Source organism: Lynx rufus, unplaced genomic scaffold (genome assembly GCF_022079265.1).
Source record: "Lynx rufus isolate CCGP_SWC_20201006 ecotype Redwood Valley unplaced genomic scaffold, mLynRuf1.p SCAF_2, whole genome shotgun sequence".
Taxonomy (NCBI): domain Eukaryota; kingdom Metazoa; phylum Chordata; class Mammalia; order Carnivora; family Felidae; genus Lynx; species Lynx rufus.
Genome location: NW_025814834.1, coordinates 3,241,039 through 3,261,013, shown reverse-complemented (window position 1 = coordinate 3,261,013; position 19,975 = coordinate 3,241,039). Strand labels below are relative to the sequence as shown.

The following is a 19,975-nucleotide window of genomic DNA, read 5'->3' as shown; positions in this document are numbered from 1 at the left end:
GCTGGACATGAGGGCCCCCACGGGTGGGTGGGTCATGACAGGAGCCTTTTCCTGGGTGGGGGGAGGCCCCCAGGACTAGCCGCTGTGGTCTGACGGGATATTGTACTGGAGGCCTGTCCATCTGGCAGGGCGGCCACTCCAGGCATCGGGTCTGTCCACGTAGGGTGGGCTCTTCAGGGATCTTCGGCCCGGTCCCAAGCAGAGCAGGACCGAAGGTGGGCGGGATGGGGGTGCGCGACCCCTCGGGTCAGAGACACGAGCACCGTGAGAGTAGGAGTCATCTGAGACCCCACCTCCCCGTCCTCGTTATCTGTCGCCTCGTAGCAAATACTCACACACCTGAAATAGCACACGTGTCTCATCTCGGTGTCTCGGGTCAGAAGCCACAAGCGGAGGACTCTTGATTGCAGCTCAGGTCCTGATCTCACAGTTCGTGAGCTCAGGCCCCACGTCGGCTCTGCACTGACAGTGTGTGGAGCCTGCTTCTGATTCTCTCTCTCCCTCTCCCTGGCCCTCCCGCGCCCACACTCGCTATCTCTAAAATACATCAACCTAAAAAAAAAAAAAAAAAAAAAAAAGACGTCCGGGCACAGCTTACTGGGTCCCGCGCTCAGGGCCTCACAGGCTGCAGTCATTTCTGGAGCCTGAGGTCCCCTCGAGCTCACATGGCAGAATCTAGCTCCTTGGTGTTGCAAAACCAAGCTTCCCGTTTTCCTACTGGTTGTCAGCCGGCTGGGGGTCCCTCTCGGCTCTTAGAGCTCACCTGCAGGTCCTTGTCGTGTGACCCCTCCCGGGCCCTGTCACACATGCCAGCTTGAGAGTCCGTCTGACTTCCAGTCCCTCTTTTAAACTTTTTTTTTTTTTTACCATTTTATTTATTTTTGAAAGAGAGAGAGAGAGAGCATGAGCGGGGAAGGGGCAGAGAGAGAGGGAGACACAGAATCTGAAACGGGCTCCAGGCTCCAAGCTGTCAGCACAGAGCCCGACGCGGGGCTCGAACTCACGGACCGCGAGATCATGACCTGAGCCGAAGTCGGACACCCAACCGACTGAGCCCCCCAGGCACCCCCGCCCCAGTCCCTCTTTTAAAGGTCTCATCTGATTAGGTGAGGCCCACCCAGGATAATCTATCTTTTGATTAACTCTTGAGTCAGCTGATAAGGAACCTTAATTACTTTTGCATTTCTCTTTGCCATGTGATGTAACCCGGTCACAGGACGGGCGTCTGTCACTCTTGCAGTGCGGCTCACTCTCAAGGGGAGAGGATTATGTGGGAGTCTCAGGGACCCCCGAGGATTGGGCCTGCCGTACTCCTCTCGGCCTGTGTGCCCCTGCAGCCCTCTTCCCTCTGTCCCCTTTCTTGCTTCTCACATTCCCACTCTGCCCCTCCCCTTCTCCCTCCCCCATGACCTCCCTTCTCTTTTCCCCGATCCCCTCCCCTGTTCCTCCCACCCGAGCTGAGGCCATAGCTGTCTGGTCTGTGCCGGCTTAGACAGGGAGCCAGCAGGCAGGGAGCCCACGCCTCCCCCCAGGAAGACGGGGAGGCAGGCTGCACTCAGTGTGAACCTCGCCCTCTTGCTGGCCCGGCCCTGGGCTACGGCATCACAGCATGGCCGGATATCTGTCAAGTGAACCCCCCACCCCTCCCCTTGAGCTTTGCCGGATCTTTTTATAGACCCCGAGCGCCCCTTCACTCGGTGTAATGTGGTTTACAGAATTGAAAATGGCCCCGAGGTATCAAAGTTCTGAGGCTGCTGCGATTTTTGACGCCCCTGACTTGAGGGACTTGGGCTGGGACTGATAAAGGAACCATGAGAATGAACCAAGTTAGAACAGATTCCTTATGAGGACACACACAACGGCCGACCTCTGACAGATCAGCGGTGGTCAGTTTTCAACTTAGATGAGCACTTGGACAGAAGATGCATTTGTAATTCAGTACAAGTGTGGCGGGGGGTGGGGGGGGGACACCGCCCCCCGACGTGAGCCTGGTCCTTTGAGAGAAGCTGGACAATGACCCTTGGGCCCCCTCCTGCTTGCTGGCCCCACACCACACCAGAAGTACTTGGCCGTCTGTCCTGGCCCTGCTTTAACGTCTGAAACTGTATCTACAGAACTGTCGGTGGAAGAATTACAAGTGTATCCCCCCCCCCAAATTAAGTGGAAAGAAGGTGGGTTGTGTTTGGCCCCAAAAAGCCTGCATGGTGCACCTGCACCAGTTACCTGACTAGCCCTCCACTGTATCAGCTGACGTGGTGCATAAACGTGACATTTGTAAAATTGGGAAGCAGTGTCCAAGCGGCAAGTTCCATGGCGGTGGGCAGCCCATCAGCCAGAAACACTCTGCCACCATCTCGGTTCTCTCGATAAAAAAGATGGGCTTCCCGGCACTGCACGCGGCCACGGGGAGCTGAGGCCAGCAGGGTGCCCTGAGAGCTGACCGGACGGGAGTTCTGGAAAGCAGCAGTCCGGAGTCCCAGCCCCTAGAGACCGGTCTGGCAGCCTCTCCAGGCCTCCGCTTCCTGCTCTGTAAAGGGAGGGGTTGAGCCGGTGGCCTGTGGCCATGCCCAGCTCTAATGTTTGCTTCCTGCAATGGTGTGTCAGAGCTCCAGAGGAAGGCACACTGCCCAGCCCTGGCGCTTTCGCGCTGTGCGACCTTGGTTAAGTTACCCTCTCTGTGCCAGTTTCCTCATCTGCAAACCGGGGATGGTAACAGTATCTACCTAACGGCACTGTTGCAAGGAGCATACGGCATGACACAAAAAGCCCTTAGAACAGCATCCACTCGGCGTTTAGCAAGGGCTCCGTAAATGGTAGGCATCCTTGTTACTGTAACTATTGCTGCTGTCCCTCCCGATGACCCTTAACTCTTGTCAGTTTGCAGTGTGTTCCTGTATGTTTATTAAGCCCTGAACAAAGTCTCTTGCAACATCCTCGTCGTTAACGGTGGGAAGGAGGCGCTGGTCTGTCTGCTGATAAAACTCGTGTCTGTTTCAGGCGGAGGCGAGGCTGGCCGCGAAGCGTGCGGCCCGCGCGGAGGCCCGAGAGATCCGAATGAAGGAGCTGGAGCGACAGCAGAAGGAGGTAACGCGGCTCCATTATTTATTTTAGGGAGAGTGTGCAAACACAGGCACCTGTCCCGTTGACAGTGCCCGCGATTGGAATGCACTGTGCCTGTGACTTTGTTCAAGGTCAGGCCAGGGAGCGCGCATAGCGCGGATACCAGACGTGCCTGTCCCAGGCCTCGATGTGCTGGATCCCGAGACGGCCCCCCCGCACGGCCACTTGCCTGCAGACGTCTCCCAGTCCAGGCTTCCGGCTGAAAGGGGCCGAGAGTCGCTGGCTCTGAACTTCGAGGTCCAGCCGTCGAGCTAGAATCTCGAGCCTCTGAATTAAAATGTGAAGGAACGGGTTATTGTTTTTTTAAACTAATCAAACTGTTTGTTGAAAAATACTTCCCCTGTGGTTTTTACGTGTTTTAATAGGTTTCGTGATGACTGAGGCCCACAGGCGGGGGAAATCACCGGGGAAGTGGACGGTAACGTCCCACCCCGGGAGCGTGGACAGTAATGTGTTTACACACCTGTTAATGCCGTTTGCCACTTATTTTCATAACCTTGGGCTGGAGCCTGAGCCGTGTGGGCAGGATGAGGACTCTTGAACTCAGAGCAGAGAGCTTTCCCCTGAGCTTGAGGTCAACACGGAAGAAGCAACTCCCCGTCCACCTGACCTGTGTCCTCTACGGGTCACACCCTGCGGGGACATCCACACCGGGCACCGCTTGAGGGCTTTGAGTGTATCGTGTCGCGGGGAGGTGGCCGGGCGCTTTGCCCGGGGCTGGTTGCACACAGCCAGCGTTTCGAAGTTGAGCCAGTGTTTTAAAGCCTGTGAGATTTCAGATAAAAACCTGGATTTCCAGTTTCTCCTAAAATCACCACAGATTCCGCCACACAGCCTCGAGTTCCCTGTAGGGTGAGACCCGGCCACCAGCCCCGGGTGTCCTTTGTCATTTCCCTGCCTGCAGAGTGTGCAGTCCACGCTGTGGAGCTACAGAAGCAGGGAAGGGGCACAGCCACGTTTGGATTTGGGGAAGAAATCTCTTCCGTGGGGTTTGAAGGTGACTAGACCAAGCCAGAATGTTACTTAGGAGAATCCGACCACAGGCCGGATGTCCCTGCAGTGATGGGGACAGGCGGGAATGTGGATCCCCCCCCCCCCCCCCCCCCGGGAAGGACCACACCACACCAGCAGTTCCTGGGAGTGACCCAAGCAGATGAGGGTCAGTCACACTTCTGCGGTAGCTTAGCCCTTGTCCTGTGTTTACACCGTGAATGAGGACGGGACAAATATTTGAAAGTAAATCACCACGTTCTCTCTCCTCGTTAGAAATACACACACAGTTGTGGGCCTGCCTCTAGAATTGACTTTGTTTTTTTGTCCTTTTTTTCTCTTAATTTATGCAGAGCACGGGTTTGGCCCCTTCTCAGTGCCTTCCCCCAAGAATCACATGTGTCATTTTCAAACTGGATATAGGCGCTCTTGAATTTTCATGTTAATTATCCGGCCTCTACTGTTGAGCTGATGGCTAACATGAAGCCCCCTCCCCTCCCGTTGTGTCAGGGGCGAGCTTCGGCTCCGACCGGGATGGGGACCTGACTGATCCCCGCCTGTGAACCCCAGAGTACCGGTCACACCAGGAGTGACTATTGGAAGTCATTCAAAGAAGCATTTTCAGGAACATCTCTGGAGAGAAGCGTTTGAACGAGAGGTAGAGATGAAGTATAGGTGTTGCTGGTAGACTTTGTCACATACCTGAGCCAGTGTCACCTGTGCTGTAGGACAGTGTCACCTGTGCTGTAGGACCCACCCAGATGCCAGGCACCTTCTGTGCACTCAGATGCCGGGATCAGTTGTAACCAGAGGCCGCCTAATGGAAACGTTCTCTTAGAGTGCACTGGTTTTTAAATTTTTTTTTTTTCAACGTTTATTTATTTTTGGGACAGAGAGAGACAGAGCATGAACGGGGGAGGGGCAGAGAGAGAGGGAGACACAGAATCGGAAACAGGCTCCAGGCTCCGAGCCATCAGCCCAGAGCCTGACGCGGGGCTCGAACTCACGGACCGCGAGATCGTGACCTGGCTGAAGTCGGACGCTTAACCGACTGCGCCACCCAGGCGCCCCGAGTGCACTGGTTTTTAAAAATTAGGTATTTTTCCTTTTTCAAATGCTTTTCTCTTAAAATGTTTTTTTAACGTTTATTCACTTTTGAGAGACAGAGCAAGCAGGGGAGGGGCAGACAGAGAGAGGAGACGCAGAATCCGAGGCAGGCTCCAGGCTCTGAGCCATCAGCACAGAGCCCGACGCGGGGCTCGAACTCACGGACCGCGAGATCATGACCTGAGCCGAAGTCGGACGCTCAACCGACTGAGCCCCCCAGGCGCCCCCTCCAATGCTTTTTTCAAATTGCTGGGTATCAGTTGCTCTTTAGAATGTTTCTGTTCGTTCAGTGGATATTTGCTGTTGCCCCCGACCTGGCTTCAGAAAGGAATGGGGCAGTGGGGGCAGTAAGGTGTTAGTGCCACGGGCCACCAGCATGGCCAGGAGCTGCGCCAGCGCCTGGGGCGACGGCTGCCCCGCTGCCCAGGGCCAACGGCCCTGACCTCTCGCCCTCTCGCCTTCTCGGGGCTCATTTGGTTTTAATCAGCTCCCCTGGTTCTCCCGCGGCCCCCAGTCATTGTATTAAGGTCATAAAAGACCTGTAAGAACAACTTTCCTTTCACCTCCGCCCGGTTTGGGCACAGTTGGTGGCACCTTGGTGCTATCAGTGTTTCGGGTGGCCCGTGGTGCCTCTGAGCCCCGTTGCTGGAGCGGACGCAGCGGGCTGGGGAAGGAGACGGCGGTGACGCCTGGGTTTCCAGGAGGGCGTCAGTGATCATTTTGTCACTGTCCTCGAGGGTAGGAGAAGATTAGCGTTCGCTAAGAATAAGATGGGAGATTTCTACAGAGCCAAGGCGAGAAGGAATCATGCAGTGTGTACCTTCCCATCTGCCTTCCAGATTCCACGTGTAGGTAAAGTGTGTCCTCTCCCGAATTGATTTAAATACAAGCCTGCTAACATATGTGGCCTGGCAGAAGTTCTTGATTTGGCAAATGAAAGTTAAAAAGAGTTGAGGCCCGAAAGCCCCTCTCTGAGCGGCCTCCTTAGAAGCCTCCCTCAGGCTGGGGGTGGCCCTCGCAGCAGCCGTGCGAGGCCAAGGCCCCCACGGTGCACACAGACACGGGAGCCCGGTCCTGGCCGCAGGGCGTTGGAAGCCGGGCCTGTGCGCGGGCACTGCCCGGCTCCTGTGCGGCACGGGCCGTCCCCAGCGTTCAGTGCCCACTGAGGAGCTCGGCTTTGCAAAGGAAGCCTGGTTAAAACCGGGGATCTGATCACAAAGGCCACAGTCGGCCTCCTGGGTCTTACGCACAGGTATCGTTCCATTAGTACCCGCGTTGGAGTTTTGAAATTCTCCATTTTAACAAGATGTGACAGCTTTGTAATGATTCACCCTCCTCTCAGTGTGACCTCACCCTCCTCCCCGTGTGCTCTCACCCTCCTCCCCGTGTGACCTCACCCTCCTTCCCGTGTGACCTCACCCTCCTCCCCGTGTGACCTCACCCTCCTCCCCGTGTGACTTCACCCTCCTCCCCGTGTGGCCTCACCCTCCTCCCTGTGTGATCTCACGCTCCTCCCCGTGTGACCCCTCCTCCCCGTGTGACCTCACCCTCCTCCCCGTGTGACCTCACCCTCCTCCCCGTGTGACCTCACCCTCCTCCCCGGGTGACCTCACCCTCCTCCCCGTGCGACCTCACCCTCCTCCCCATGTGACCTCACCCTCCTCCCCGGGTGATCTCACCCTCCTCCCCGGGTGACCTCACCCTCCTCCCCGTGTGACCTCACCCTTCTCCCGTGTGATCTCACTCTCCTCCCCGTGTGACCTCACCCTCCTCCCCGTGTGACCTCACCCTCCTCTCCGTGTGATCTTACCCTCCTCCCTATGTGACTTCACCCTCCTCCCTGTGTGATCTCACCTTCCTCCCCCTGTGATCTTACCCTCCTCCCTATATGGTCTCACAGACATCACTTGCCTGTGCTCATCTTCCTTTCTATGTGTTCTTACCCTCCTCCCTGTGTGATCTCACCCTCCTCTCCGTGTGACCTCACCCTCCTCCCCGTGTGACCTCACCCTCCTCCCCGTGTGATCTCACCCTCTTCCCCGTGTAATCTCACCTCTTCCCTGTGTGATCTCACCCTTCTCCCTGTGTGACCTCACCCTCCTCCCCGTGTGACCTCACCCTCCTCCCCGTGTGACCTCACCCTCCTCCCCGTGTGATCCCACCCTCCTCCCCCTGTGACTTCACCCTCCTCCCTGTGTGGCCTCACTCTCCTCCCCGTGTGATCTCACAGACATCATTCACCTGTGCTCCCCCTCCTCCCTATGTGATCTCACAGACACAGCGATTGAGTGAAGGTACCTCAACAATTCCTTTTCTGCTGAACTCAGACTCTTATTTGGGATCAGTCACAGGCCTGATGACCAGCTCCCACGATGTGAATTATCCATGTGTCAGGGAGGAAACGAGAAGCTAACCCTGGTCCACGCAGCCGGGGGGACACTGAATGAAGGAGGGGCACGTGGGGGTGGGCAGAACACAGAGACAGCCAGGTCAAGGAAGGGGTGAAGCGTGGAGGGAGGCCCCCTGGTCTGCCCTGCGGTTTATACTGATCTGGTTGGCTCAGCAGAAGCACTGACCCATCCAAGTGACAATTACGCGGGCAGAAACGTAAGGTATTTGAACTAGGAGAGCACTGGTGTTTAAAGTTTGCTTTCTCAAAAAGGGTGGTTGAAAGGTTTAAACTAAAATAGATGCGTATTTTCTTGCTAGTCAAAGAGAACTGGGGTAGGGCAGAAGGGACGAGCAGGGACATCCTGGGAGCCCCTGGTCCGGGGCAGTCCACACACACCTGGGTAGTGTCACAGTGTGTGAGGGGGTCTCCCCGAGTTTTATGTACAGGTGAGGAAAATGGACAGTTTCCCCCGCAGCCGCGGTGGTTGAGCTAAGATTCGTGTGTAGATCTGACCGCTGCAAAGCCGTGGTCCTCCGCGTGTGCTCTCTACCTCAAGATCAGGTAGATGGTTAACGATAAAAACAAGAACAAAGGGCAGTGTCCGTGGGATGAAAGTTGTCTGTGAGCTGGCTGGCACCACAGCAAAGGGGGAAGAGAAGACGTACACAATCTGGTCATTTCACAAGTAGAGGCAAACCTTGGAAGTCGTTTTTTCGTCGGTGTGGACTTAGAAGCCCAGTATAATAAACGGAATAGGCAACTTTGTTGGAGTTTTACAGACAACACAGAAGCAGTAGCTGTTCTGGATTTGAGCCAGATCCTGGGGCGGGGGACCGGACACGTGCGTGTGCACGCATGAGCGTTCGTGTGCACCTCCGGAGGGAGAGACGAGGCAAGCTAGCGGAGTCTGGGGATTTCGGAAGGTGTACAGACAGCACTTCCCTAGCCCGCCCTTTGCATATCACATCTCTGGGCCGGACTATTCTTAGACCGCGCTAACACAATTTGAGGTTATACAATCTGATAGCCCGGGGTACTGGCATTTTAAGTTGTTGGTTAAGTGGAAATGAATATGCTTTGGAAGGCCGGCGTTCCACTAGGAAGGTTGATATTTTGGTGTAAGAAATTGAGAAGCATGATCCCCGAGCCATGTATCTCTACACAGGTGTTTCTGAGCTGGGCCAGAAAGGGTTTCCTTGAGAGGGAGCGCAGATCCACTGAAGGTGGACAGAGCCTGTGAGTCCCTGGAGGAGGAGGAGGAGGAGGAGGAGGAGGGGGAGGAGGAGAAGTGACCGTCCCTGGGGGCCAGGAGAGCGGGAAGCTGGTGCCAGAGGTTGGGAGTTCCGGAGGCAGGCTGTGTTTGGAGCCACACGGGGGCCTCGGAGCTAGCTGGGATTTACCGGGACCACCCCACCGAGGCCAGCCCAGCCCCCCCTCCGCCCCCCGCCCCATGGCAGAGCCCCTACACTCACCCATCACAGTTCTTTGCCCTGCAGATGGTGAGAGTCTGTGGCCCCTGTTCACTGTGCTGGGGGCTGTTTAGAAGGATGCTGAGGTCCTTTCTAATGGATTCATCAGGGGAGAATAACATGTGGAGAGTCTTTGGGAACTCCTAGGGAACCTTTTATTTCACACAAGGACCCCCGCTAAGAGAAGACAGATGGTGAGACGTGCCCCCCCTGGTGTGATGTTCTCTTGCTAGTGACTTTCATGGAGAGTGCTGTGTTCCACGTGGTCATAATGTTGTGTATGTTCATCCGTGCTCCCCCACGAACACCTAGAAACGCCTTGAATAAAGCCTGACTTGGCCGATGTTTTGTTCTGTGAATGAATGAGTGAGCAAATGAGTGAATGAAGCAGATTATCTCCGCCTCACCTAGTGATTGGGACACCCTGAGGAGAAACACCTGGAGCAAATGAATATGTCCATGCGTCATAATAGGCTTTTTAAAATGTGTATTTCAGTTCTCTTCTAGTGATCGCTCGGTTGAGCCGTAACTTTCCTGGCATTCTGTTTCTGTCTGCATGAATCAGGACAGGAAAGCGTCTTTCTTCCTATCTGTGAATTTGACCAGTTGACTTTATAATCTGGTTTCTGTGCTTTCCAGTTAAACTTTCATCGCTGTGCAAAGAAATTTCGAATTGAAGACGAAGTGCTCTTCCCCACTGATGGTGACGGGTTGTGCAGACTCGTGCATTGGAATGATAACCGGATTCTCGTAGGGATCCGTGTGTGCGCCCGGGCCTCACCATTGTACCTAAAACAGAATGTAAATGAGTCAGGAAATTAAGAATTCTTTCAATGAGACTTCAAACATTTTTCAATTCGTATTTTACCAGTATTCAGCCCCCCCACCCCAGTATGACTTTTATTCACATTTCCAGGTACTTACAGAACCTTTCTTTCTGATGCTTCTCCTTTTGTAATTGGATTTCCTATTTCTTTTCCCGTTTCTTTTGCCCTTCTCTGTAGATCTATCAGGTTCAAAAGGTAGGCTCTTTCTTCTTTGTTTTCTAAATTGCATGTACTAGTTTTTTCCTTGCCAAGGGCCTGGTTACCTTTCAGAAATAATGCCCTTCATTGAAATAGAAGTTGTTACTGCTTCTTTTACTGCTTTGTTGATGAATCGGTTTGATCAAGATGCCAAAGTTGCTACTTATACCCCCTTAAAAAGCCACCATTAGACACACGTCTGTTCACAGAAGGCTTTCCTCGTCTCTGCTTTTCTCAAATTAGAAAATTACTTCTTTGAAAAAAAAAATTCTAAGGCAAAGTAAAATCACATTTCAGGATGTGGGAAACCTTTGAAATCAGCTGTTTAAGGAGACATTATCCTTCCATATAATTTTAATAGAAAAAAAATTTAAATATCCATGCAGATTACCGTACACTAAAAGAGTATTAAATATTGATTTAAAAATCGGAGCAAAAAAGAAAATGATACAACAGGAAAATCCAAGAGCTTAAAATATGCCTGCCGTCCACCCCTAACATTCAGGATAGTAACGTGCCTCTCTGTTCCCTAGCCCTTCATAGAACCAGCTGAAGGTTAGAGATAAATACACTAGCAGCCCAGGTGCAGAGAGTACAGTAGGAAACAACCAGGTAAGGGACTCCTGATGCAGCGATGATGATGGAGTGAGTGGGAATTCAGAGTGTGTATACTGGAGCCTTTCCTGTAAATGTACCTAGTTTGTTACTTACGACACCCATAATAGCTGCTTTTCATAAATGTATTTAGTCTATAGATGAAGAATGGTATCTTTTAGAGCAGCTAAGAAAATCAAAGTAAGATGACTGTTTCAGAGGTTAGAACAAGCCCTTTTAAACACAGTCCATTTAAAAAGTCCTCCCGTGGGGTCCTTTGCTATGATATCAGACTGCCTTTGTGTCCTGCTCCCCATCCCCACTCTGCATAACTATTACCTGGTGGGAAGAAAGCAGGTGAGTAATTGCAATGGATGTTGAAGCTAGATCCAAACATACCTACAGAGTCTCCGTAGGAATTTAACAAGTAAAAGGCAAGGGGGAACCCTCACTGAAACAAATCGCCCTGAACCCAGGAAAGAGACTCCACCTGCTAATTTCCACTCTGGTTCATTCCTTTCTAGTTCTAGATCACTTTTATCTTCTCAGCAACACCAGGGACGGGGTGTTAGAACTTTGTCAGAATGTTAACTTGTACACAAAGTAAAACTAGAAAGGAGTTCAGGAAGTCCCCGCTCCAAAAGCGGATGTACATTTTTGTAATAAATATGTGCCAGGGAGGGAAAGCTTTCCTTATTACCATTTGAGAAGAGGAAAAGGAGGCAGTAAACATCTCTCAGCCCATCTGGCTGTTCTGTGCGACAGTTCTGTGCGACAGTTCTGTGCGACAGTTTCTCTTCTCCTGAATCAAAGCTATTTCTGAAAGTCAAGCCCCTTTTGTAAGTTTGGCTGTTGCTTCCTGCGCATGACTCACTGGCTAATCATAGTCGTTTACATTTGAAACATTGTACGCTTTCTGCTCGCTGCTGTGCTGGCCTGCTCACTAACATCAGAACTGCTAGCTGGGGGCACCTGGCTCTTTCTGGGGGTGTTCTCCCTCCCTGAAGTGACATGGAAATGTAGCCACAGTCATAGAGCTACTTATATAGGCCACCATGATCATCGCAAAAGACAGCAGTAGATGGTGTGCCTTTGCTGATACAGGCACAGAACTGGCAGAAGAAAATAGGGAGACTGATAATACAAGCTTCTTTTGGAATTTAGACAATTTTTGTGAACTGATGTAGGCTCCCCCCCTTTTTTTTAAAAAATACATTTTTTCCATTTTGTAATTAAGCCAGGAGATGACGAGGTTTGGTGGCATCTCATTTCACGTGTGAGAAACACGGAATTTGGCAGTGAGAGTGGAGCGAGCGTTAACGCACAATAGCCTGACGCTGTTGCTCGGCTGGGAAACTGAGCTCGAAACATCAAAGTAAGGAAAGTGACTAACAGGAAGAGACCCGGCTCGTGTAGGTTTGATATTGCAGTTCTGCCCCGGGCGGAATGCTCGAGCCTGCTTCAACTCTCCCTCCAGCGTCTTCCTCTTCCAGTCCGCCGCCGTCTTGAGGAGAAAGGGCCAAGACTGTCGCAGAGCCATCTACTGAAAGTCTGGCCACCCCTCAAGATCCACTGAAACTAAGCCAAATTTAGCAGCGTGTTTCGGCAATTGGAAAACAATTTCAAAACTTGTCTTCTACTTTCAGCAATGGATTTTTTTTTCCTTTTTCTGATTATAAGGTTTTCACGTACGAAGAGGAAAACCACGTGTTGTGTGGTATGGGGGTTTGGTCAGGTATTCCTCGCTTTTCCTGTTGGAATGGAGGGAAAACTGAGGAGAAAGGCAGAACCCCATTATCTGAGACTGTACGTGGGCTCCCACCGATCTTTGGAATTACTATATTTAATAATGGTAACAGCCATTCTGAGTCGGCTCTCCTAGTTTTAACTTGACCCGCTGTGGCTTAGCCAAGCAAGCTAAACCCTGCAGACATTGGCTAAAGAAAATGCCGAACATATAAGCTGCTCATGTAAATTTTTTTTTTTTTTTCCTGCACCAAGCCCTCTTAGCTAAGTCATCTTTGCATCGGTGACGTGCTATAAAGACATCCAAAGAACGTAAATTCTCCTGGGCCTAAATTTAGCGTGGACACCAGATAGCTGGCGGCCTGGGGGTCAGCACACATTCTCTCCCTCCTCCCCCACACCGAGGAAGCTTTTCTCATTCTGCTGTAGCAACAGCATGAGTTCTTTCGCTCCGCAGGCTTGAACAGCCTTCCCCAAGGGCTGCTGGGCTGAGTTTCAGTTCCCGGTCCAGAGTGCCTCGTCCTGGCCCTGTTGGCTTGCCTGGGAGGGGTGGGGTGAGGAGGGCGAGGGGTCTCTCTGCACAGGCTCACTGTGCAGATCGCTCGGGAGCGCTCCCCTGCGGAGCCGCGACCTTGGTCTCTGCTGCTTTGCCCCAGCATGTTACCCTCAGCGTGTGGCTTGGGCAGCGGTTTGGAAATGCATGTCAGAGCAGTTTCTTGTGTGGTTACCGTTTCACTTCTTGCCTAATTTTCTTTCCCTTCTGTCCATAGAAATATTATGGGCTGGACACAAAATGGGGTGACATCGAACAGTGGATGGTAGGCCTTGAATACAATTTTAAGAACTTTAAGTGGCTTATAATTTTATTCTTTAAAAAAAATTTTTTTTAATGTTTGTTTTTGACATAGAGAGAGAGAGAGAGAGATCAAACATGAGTAGGGGAGGGGCAGAGAGAGAGGGAGACACAGAATCCGAAACAGGCTCGAGGCTCTGAGCTGTCCGCACAGAGCCTGATGCAGGCCTCGAACCCGCAAACCGTGAGCTCATGACCTGAGCCAAAGTCGGACGCTCAACCGACTGAGCCACCCAGGCGGCCCGGTTTATAATTTTATTCTTATTCAGTTTGATTATAGCAATAGATTCCTGCCCCGCCATAATTGAATCCTGAGACATTTTCTCCCCGGGACTTCTGGTCTGGCCTGATTGTTTACATCCCTGTGAAGCTGGGTCAGAAATGGTCCTGGCCGGGCATTTTTGTCTGGTCTGTTCAGTAGCCGCTGACTCTTGGAATCAGCACGCTAGCTGTGGCTTGTGGGGGTCTCCGGGGCCACTGCCTCCCGTCGCCTTGGGCAGAGGACTCTCCTCCAGGCACACTCAGCAGGAGATGGTGCCTCAGGCGTGACCCTCTAGAAGGGGGAGCATTCCCCTTGCCCCAGGAGAACGTGGACCCACTCCTTCTCTCATTAATTCATCCACCTCAATTCCCGCCCCTGCCTCTTGTCCTTGACACCTTACTGAATGGCCTCATGGACATCATCACATCCTTTTAGCAATTAAGAGCCTGGCCAGTGGAAATGCCACAGTCATTGTCCCTTATGGATAAATAATGCAAAGAAATGTAAAATTATCTCCTCTCTTAGACGCTTGTATAGAACGTGAAAGAGAAGAGTTCTTGAAATATAAAGAGTATATATGTCCTCTACCGAAAAAATTATTCACTTCAACCTTCATTATGTGTAAACCCCATCATTTTAGGCTTCTGTGGCATAGGCAGATGTATTTTTGTCAAATCTTAAGACCCAGTTAAAAGATGTATCATTGCTTTGTATACCATCGAGAAAGAAAAAAGTGCTGCTAATTATAATGTGGGCAACCTTGATTATAAGATATACCCCCAACTGCAGAGATGTGCAAACATGTGGAAAACTGTGCCTATCTCAGAATGCACAAAATACAGTAGATGGGGTGACACCTTTATTGGATCTTTTCCAGAAATGATTTATCTTCTGATTCCCAAAGGAAAGAGAATAACGTTCTGAATGTAGGGGGAAAAGTAGACTAGTTTTAATGGACCACATAGTAGAGGTTAGGGACAAACTAAGGCCCAACCTCTCTCCCAACACATGCTTTTAAAGCCAAAATGAAAGATGCAGATTACTTGTGTGCTTACGTACCCCCGCCCAAAGAGAACATCCTTCCCCAGTGGTTTAATTGAAGCCTTTGATGACAGCAAAGAAAATATTTATGTGACATTTATATCAGAAATACCAGCGGACTAAGGCTTCTGCTCTGTCTGTACCTGACCTTTAATGCTGTTTCTTCCCTTGCTTTGGTAGGAAGACAGTGAGCGTTATTCACGTAGATCCAGAAGAAACACATCGGTTAGTACTGTGTTCATTTTGATTGAAGTCTAATTTGTAGTTGTAGTGGCTGAAATACATAAATTGCGTGCATGCGTGTGTGTATTTTAGTGATGCTTATAAAAGAAATTAACACTGATACTATTACCTAAACAAAGGCTTTTTAGCCTGTTGACCTAACTTGGTGAAGGGAGCATTGGAAACTTCTGAATATTAATATGTTCGTGACAGTTTTAATGCTCTTTCTGCTATCAAATACCCATGAATAATTTTGAGAGTGACACGCACTGAGGCTACGTGTTTATAGGTTGCCAGCAAAGAAATGACATTAACGTAAAGCGGTATCATCCAGAAACAGCCCTCTGTAAACAGAGGCGCACAGACGGGGCCGTTTGGAGAAGACACAGGCTCAGGTGTGCTGAGATTTCCAGAGTCACCTACCTTGGGGCCCTGCTATGGTGTCGTGGGCCACGTCCCCTCTGAAAGCTGGACGTCGGCTTCTTTTATGCGTGTTATATTATGCTTCATGGCTGTTTTCATCCTTTCTTTCACTAGGCTTCCGACGAAGACGAGCGCATGTCAGTGGGTAGTCGTGGAAGTCTGAGGGTCAGTAACCAGGATGACTGGGTTTGCACGGTACAGTCTGTGTGGACATCCTTTGCCGCCTGTGTCCCCGCAGTCAGATTTCGCGTCCATTACCCCGCAGTCAGATTCCGCATCCATTACCCCGCAGTCTTGTTACCAGTATCTGGGAAGCCGCTCGTTTGAAGTCTCATCACTGGTGGCATGTTTCCTTGTGGTGCGGAAAGAGTATTGGTAAACGCGGGCACTTTTGTCGTGCCTTTCGCCCGCGTGGGCAAATCGTAACGTTTTTATATCCCTCCGCATCACAACACTGCCACGCCCCAATTAAGTCGTCTCTGTGCGGCGCTGGTGCCCTGGAGGGATCCTGCTTGCCTCCACGCTCCCCGCCAAATGTGCATCTCAGCTCAAGCACCTGTTAACTCAGTGCTGTTCTTGTGTAGCTCCTTGAAAACTGCAGCAGGCGACCTGGTGGGAAATCAGAGCAGGTCAGAGCCCTGAGACCCGGGTCTGCTCACCCAAGTCCTTCCTTCGGTCAGCGGCGATGGAACGTCTTCGTCACTGACAGCTTGATGGCTGGCAGAGACGAATACGTGGTTTTCCGTAAACATTCCCAAAACCTTCATAATTAGACTGGAGAACATTGCGTGCTTTGGGAAGCAAAGCAGAGAAACTGCGTTTTGCTTAGTGCCTTAAGTGGGTAAATGACTGCGAGCATGTCCGTGTTACCACCACAGGGTTGCTGTCGCTGTCGCTGCTGGTAAGAAGGAGGCCTCAATGCAGCCGCTCCATTTCACTTGGGGACAGTATGGAGTAGAAAGCTTGTTTCCACCTTAACAATTAAATTATAGTATCACTCCTAGACTTCTTTTTTTTTTTTTTTTTGACATTTATTTATTTTAAGAGAGAGAGAGCTCGAGAAGGGGAGGGACAGAGAGAGAGGGAGAGAGACAGAATCCCAAGCAGGGTCCATGCTGCCAGCATAGAGCCTGACGGGGCTCCGACTGACAAACCCGTGAGACCTTGTTCCGAGCTGAAATCAAGACTTGGATGGTCAAGGACTGAGCCACCCGGGCGCCCCACCAGCCCTAGACTTTCCGTGTGGCCGCTGAGTGTGCATTTCGTCGGCTGTTCACAACAGTCAGCTATAAAGATAACACACTGTTGGGGTGTCAGGCAAGTCACTGTCACTGCCCTGGCAGGTGCCAAGAACAGATCTGCATTGATTTTGCCAGAAAGTAACGGTTCAGATGTGAGGTCTGTTCTAGAGCTTCCGCACTCTGAAACTTTCCCCTCAGCCATACGGTCGTCACTTCCTCATAGACCTTCTCTCTGACAAGAGGCCAGAGGAAGTAACTTTTATGTAACCAAAACATCATAAATGCAAAACTCAGTTTGCAGAATCTGTGGAGGAGACACAGGAGTAAGCAGGCCCAGGAGAAGGGCGGCCCTTGAAACCGAGAGAAGATACTGTTTCCAGGAGGAAGCGAGGGGTCCAGTAAGCATGGGACCGAGGGCCTTAGCATCGTGGAGGACGTCGGTGACCTTGACAAGGAGACTTTTGGTGGAAATGGGGAGAGCAAAACCTGATTAATGCAGGCCCAAGAGAGAACAACAGAGAAATCGGCCGCAGAATCCAAATCTATCACCGTATCGTTTTCAGATCTTTGATCCTCCACACTTAGTATTCGGGATTTGGGGTACACTTGCATTTTTCTGGGAAGAGAATTTGTCGCTTTCTTAACGTTCTCGGAAAGTCTCCTGACCCCAGGGAGTTTAAAACGATTGCAGTCTTAGTGAGTGTTAGGGTGTTTATAGCCTTCATTTCATTCTCAATGAGTTTAACCTACATGGGTTACGTTTCTTTGCTAGACGCCGTTCTTTGCCAAGATTTCAAGCATTTTTGGTTAAGGTGTCACATTTTAGAGAAGAGGTCCACAATTGAGTAAGAAAGGGGGAGAAAGAGGAAAATCAACCGTGGTTGGGATTTTCATGTTCAGCCGGGTGGTTTCCTACACCGCTCTTCCCCGTGATATGTCTGATCTCGTGAAATAACACTCTTTAAAAACCACAGACTTGAGCACTTGGGTCCTGGAGATAAGAGGCAGACCTCGTAACTCTGACGGGTTCAGGACAAGCGCAGAGCAGCGAGGAGGTGACAGCATCCGTCCCCAGGTCCTCTGGGGCCTGGACGCTCTGACCGCCTTTGGTTGTTGGGCCAGCTGTGCTGCTGGGAGAAAGCTCATCTCGCTCCCTGTCCGTACAGGGTCAGTTCATGCTGTGTTTATGTGTCTTAATATTCCGAAATCCTCCATTTGCAAAGTTCAGAGGTCAGGTCTCTTATTTCTTGACTTTCTCAAAATATAGGCCTTCTTCATTCATCACGGACAGCGACGTAAACCCCAAACAGGAAAATGTTATCTCCCTGGGGTCTGCATGGACCTTCTTCTCAGCAAACCTAGGTTTTTGGACATCTTAAGACTTTCATTTTTCTTAGTTAAAAATTGAGAGTGATACAGGTGTTCCCCTTTTGTCTAATATAGAGTAGGTCTTATATAAGAGGAGGGGGTCAGACTGCTCAGTCTGATTTCCTGAATTACAGCAACCCTTGCCATGGAAGTTTGATTTAATGTTACTGCATTTTATGATGGCTTCATTCTGATGCTGTTCCTTTTGTAAATACACAAGATCCTGGAAGTCCTGAAAAAAAATGTAATTTTGTGAAGATTTCAAGATCGCCTGGCTTGTATTTTATGTTTTGTGATGTATGAGTTAACTTATTCTCACTGATCTTTGACAACTCTGTTTTCTGTTGTTTTCCTCTCCATCCGCACGCCGACAGCCACAGCCTGACCTGGACTATGGGGGTCCTTACGCCTGGGTGAGACGGTTGGATAGATGCTGGGGCGTGATCCTAATAGTACTTACTGTGTGATACGTAATAACCTATGGTGCTTCCACTAATCTCGTGGTTGTGTTTGTCCACAAAGCCAAGTATGTCTTTGTCCAGAAAGACACACGTGCCGTCCCCCAGACTCCCTCGGGGGACGACGGGCCGGAGGGCAGATGTCCCCACCAGAGTGAGCGCTCTGCGTCCAGAGCCCCCTGGGTGTGTCACTGGTCCTCAGGGTCGGCCCGTGCGTGAACACACTCACTCACCACGCGGTCTGTGAGCACCAGCTGTGTGCTGACAGCTGCGGGCACCAGTCGGGGGGAGGGCACTTTGCTTTCAAGGAACTCAGATCAGATCAGGAATTCCCAAAGCCTCTGCATTGCTTTTCAAAGATTAAGTTCAAAGTCACTTTATCTAATGAAAATTCCGTCGTTTTCTGATCTGTCCGTTGAAATGAAATGTGCGATCTGGCCCTTTTGCCAAAAAGTGCTGTTCCAGTAACAAAAATGAAGGCTTTCGATTTAAATTCGGAGTTTCCCTTCCTACGTCCGTCTGTCTGCACCTCATGCTTTCTGAAAACCTGTAAATTTAAACGACAAGTTAAAAAGGAGAGAAGTTTCATCTCGCCAGAAATTAGCAATAAAGTGATTTCCGTACTGAAGGGATTGTAGCAATTTAGACATGGCTGCATTTTTAGGACTTTTTCTAGAGCATTTTGGGCTTCATTCATTCTACCGCATTTCAAAGTTACTTAGCAAATCTCTGTTTTTAAAACGCGTTTTTGCCTCTAAGACGATAATTTAATAGTGCCATAGAGTTGCGTAGCACTGGTGAGCCCCGAGCCTCCTGCTGGGCTGCTGGTTATGGATCGGAGCCGTCGAGGGACAGGGACGGATCCGCCACGGAGCGTGGGAAGCCCAGGGGCACGTGATTAGATTCGGGAAGTGCTTTCACACAGCGTCCCACAGCACTTAACAGTGACCTCAGTCCTCACCAGTCCTCGTAGTTCTTCCATTCTCCACCATTCAGCACATCAGCAGCAGATTTCTAGATGTTTAGCCTTCTCATTCTAAACCCAAAGCAAATTGTTTGTCAGGGCCAGTCCCTGGGGGAACGAGTGGCTACGTGTGTTAGCAAGACACGGAAACACGTTTCCGATTTCATTTTTATTTTTCAGTTTTCATTCTGTTTTCAAACTCAGTTGAGTGCCTCAAAGACTGCACTTCAGGGTTTTGATTTTGCCTTCCTTCTTTTGCTTCCCATCTCCCATACCCTTGGACGTGATCTGTCTGTCGACTCACTGTAAAAGTAATCTAACACCATTAATCAGAAAAGACAGCCGTTGCCCTCCGCATGCTTGCACGTGAGGGGCGCTGCTTTGATAGCCCAGCACGGTGGCTGGTGGCATTGGGACTAATCACACGTTTCCCTTGGAATAATTGGCTGCGACGGGACGTTTATGCTTGGATCTTACACCCTTTTAGAAAACGCTGATTTGTGGATGTCTTCTGTGTTTTGTTCTCTCTGATAGCAGTGCTCGTGTGTGTTTGCTGTGTGTGAGATCCACCTGGGAAGCTTATCACAACACACTTCCCCAGCCCCCAGCTCTAGGTGCTCTGATGGCTGCCTAGGTCAGGGTGCCGTGGTCCTAAGATGCACACCAGGTAACCGTGATGCAGGTGGTCAGCACAGTAAGG

The 19,975-nt window shown here is 50.8% G+C and overlaps 1 protein-coding gene across 5 annotated transcripts in view; it reads left to right on the top strand.

Moving 5' to 3' along the window:
- The window catches only part of LRRFIP1 (LRR binding FLII interacting protein 1), an 83,686-nt gene that overhangs the window by 12,435 nt on the left and 51,276 nt on the right, over positions 1-19,975 (top strand). For all 5 annotated transcript variants that reach the window (XM_047082692.1, XM_047082694.1, XM_047082690.1 and 2 more), the window contains exon 2: positions 2,998-3,084. In XM_047082692.1, coding sequence (XP_046938648.1) covers positions 2,998-3,084 — 87 coding nt within the window. The remainder of the gene's footprint in view (positions 1-2,997; positions 3,085-19,975) is intronic.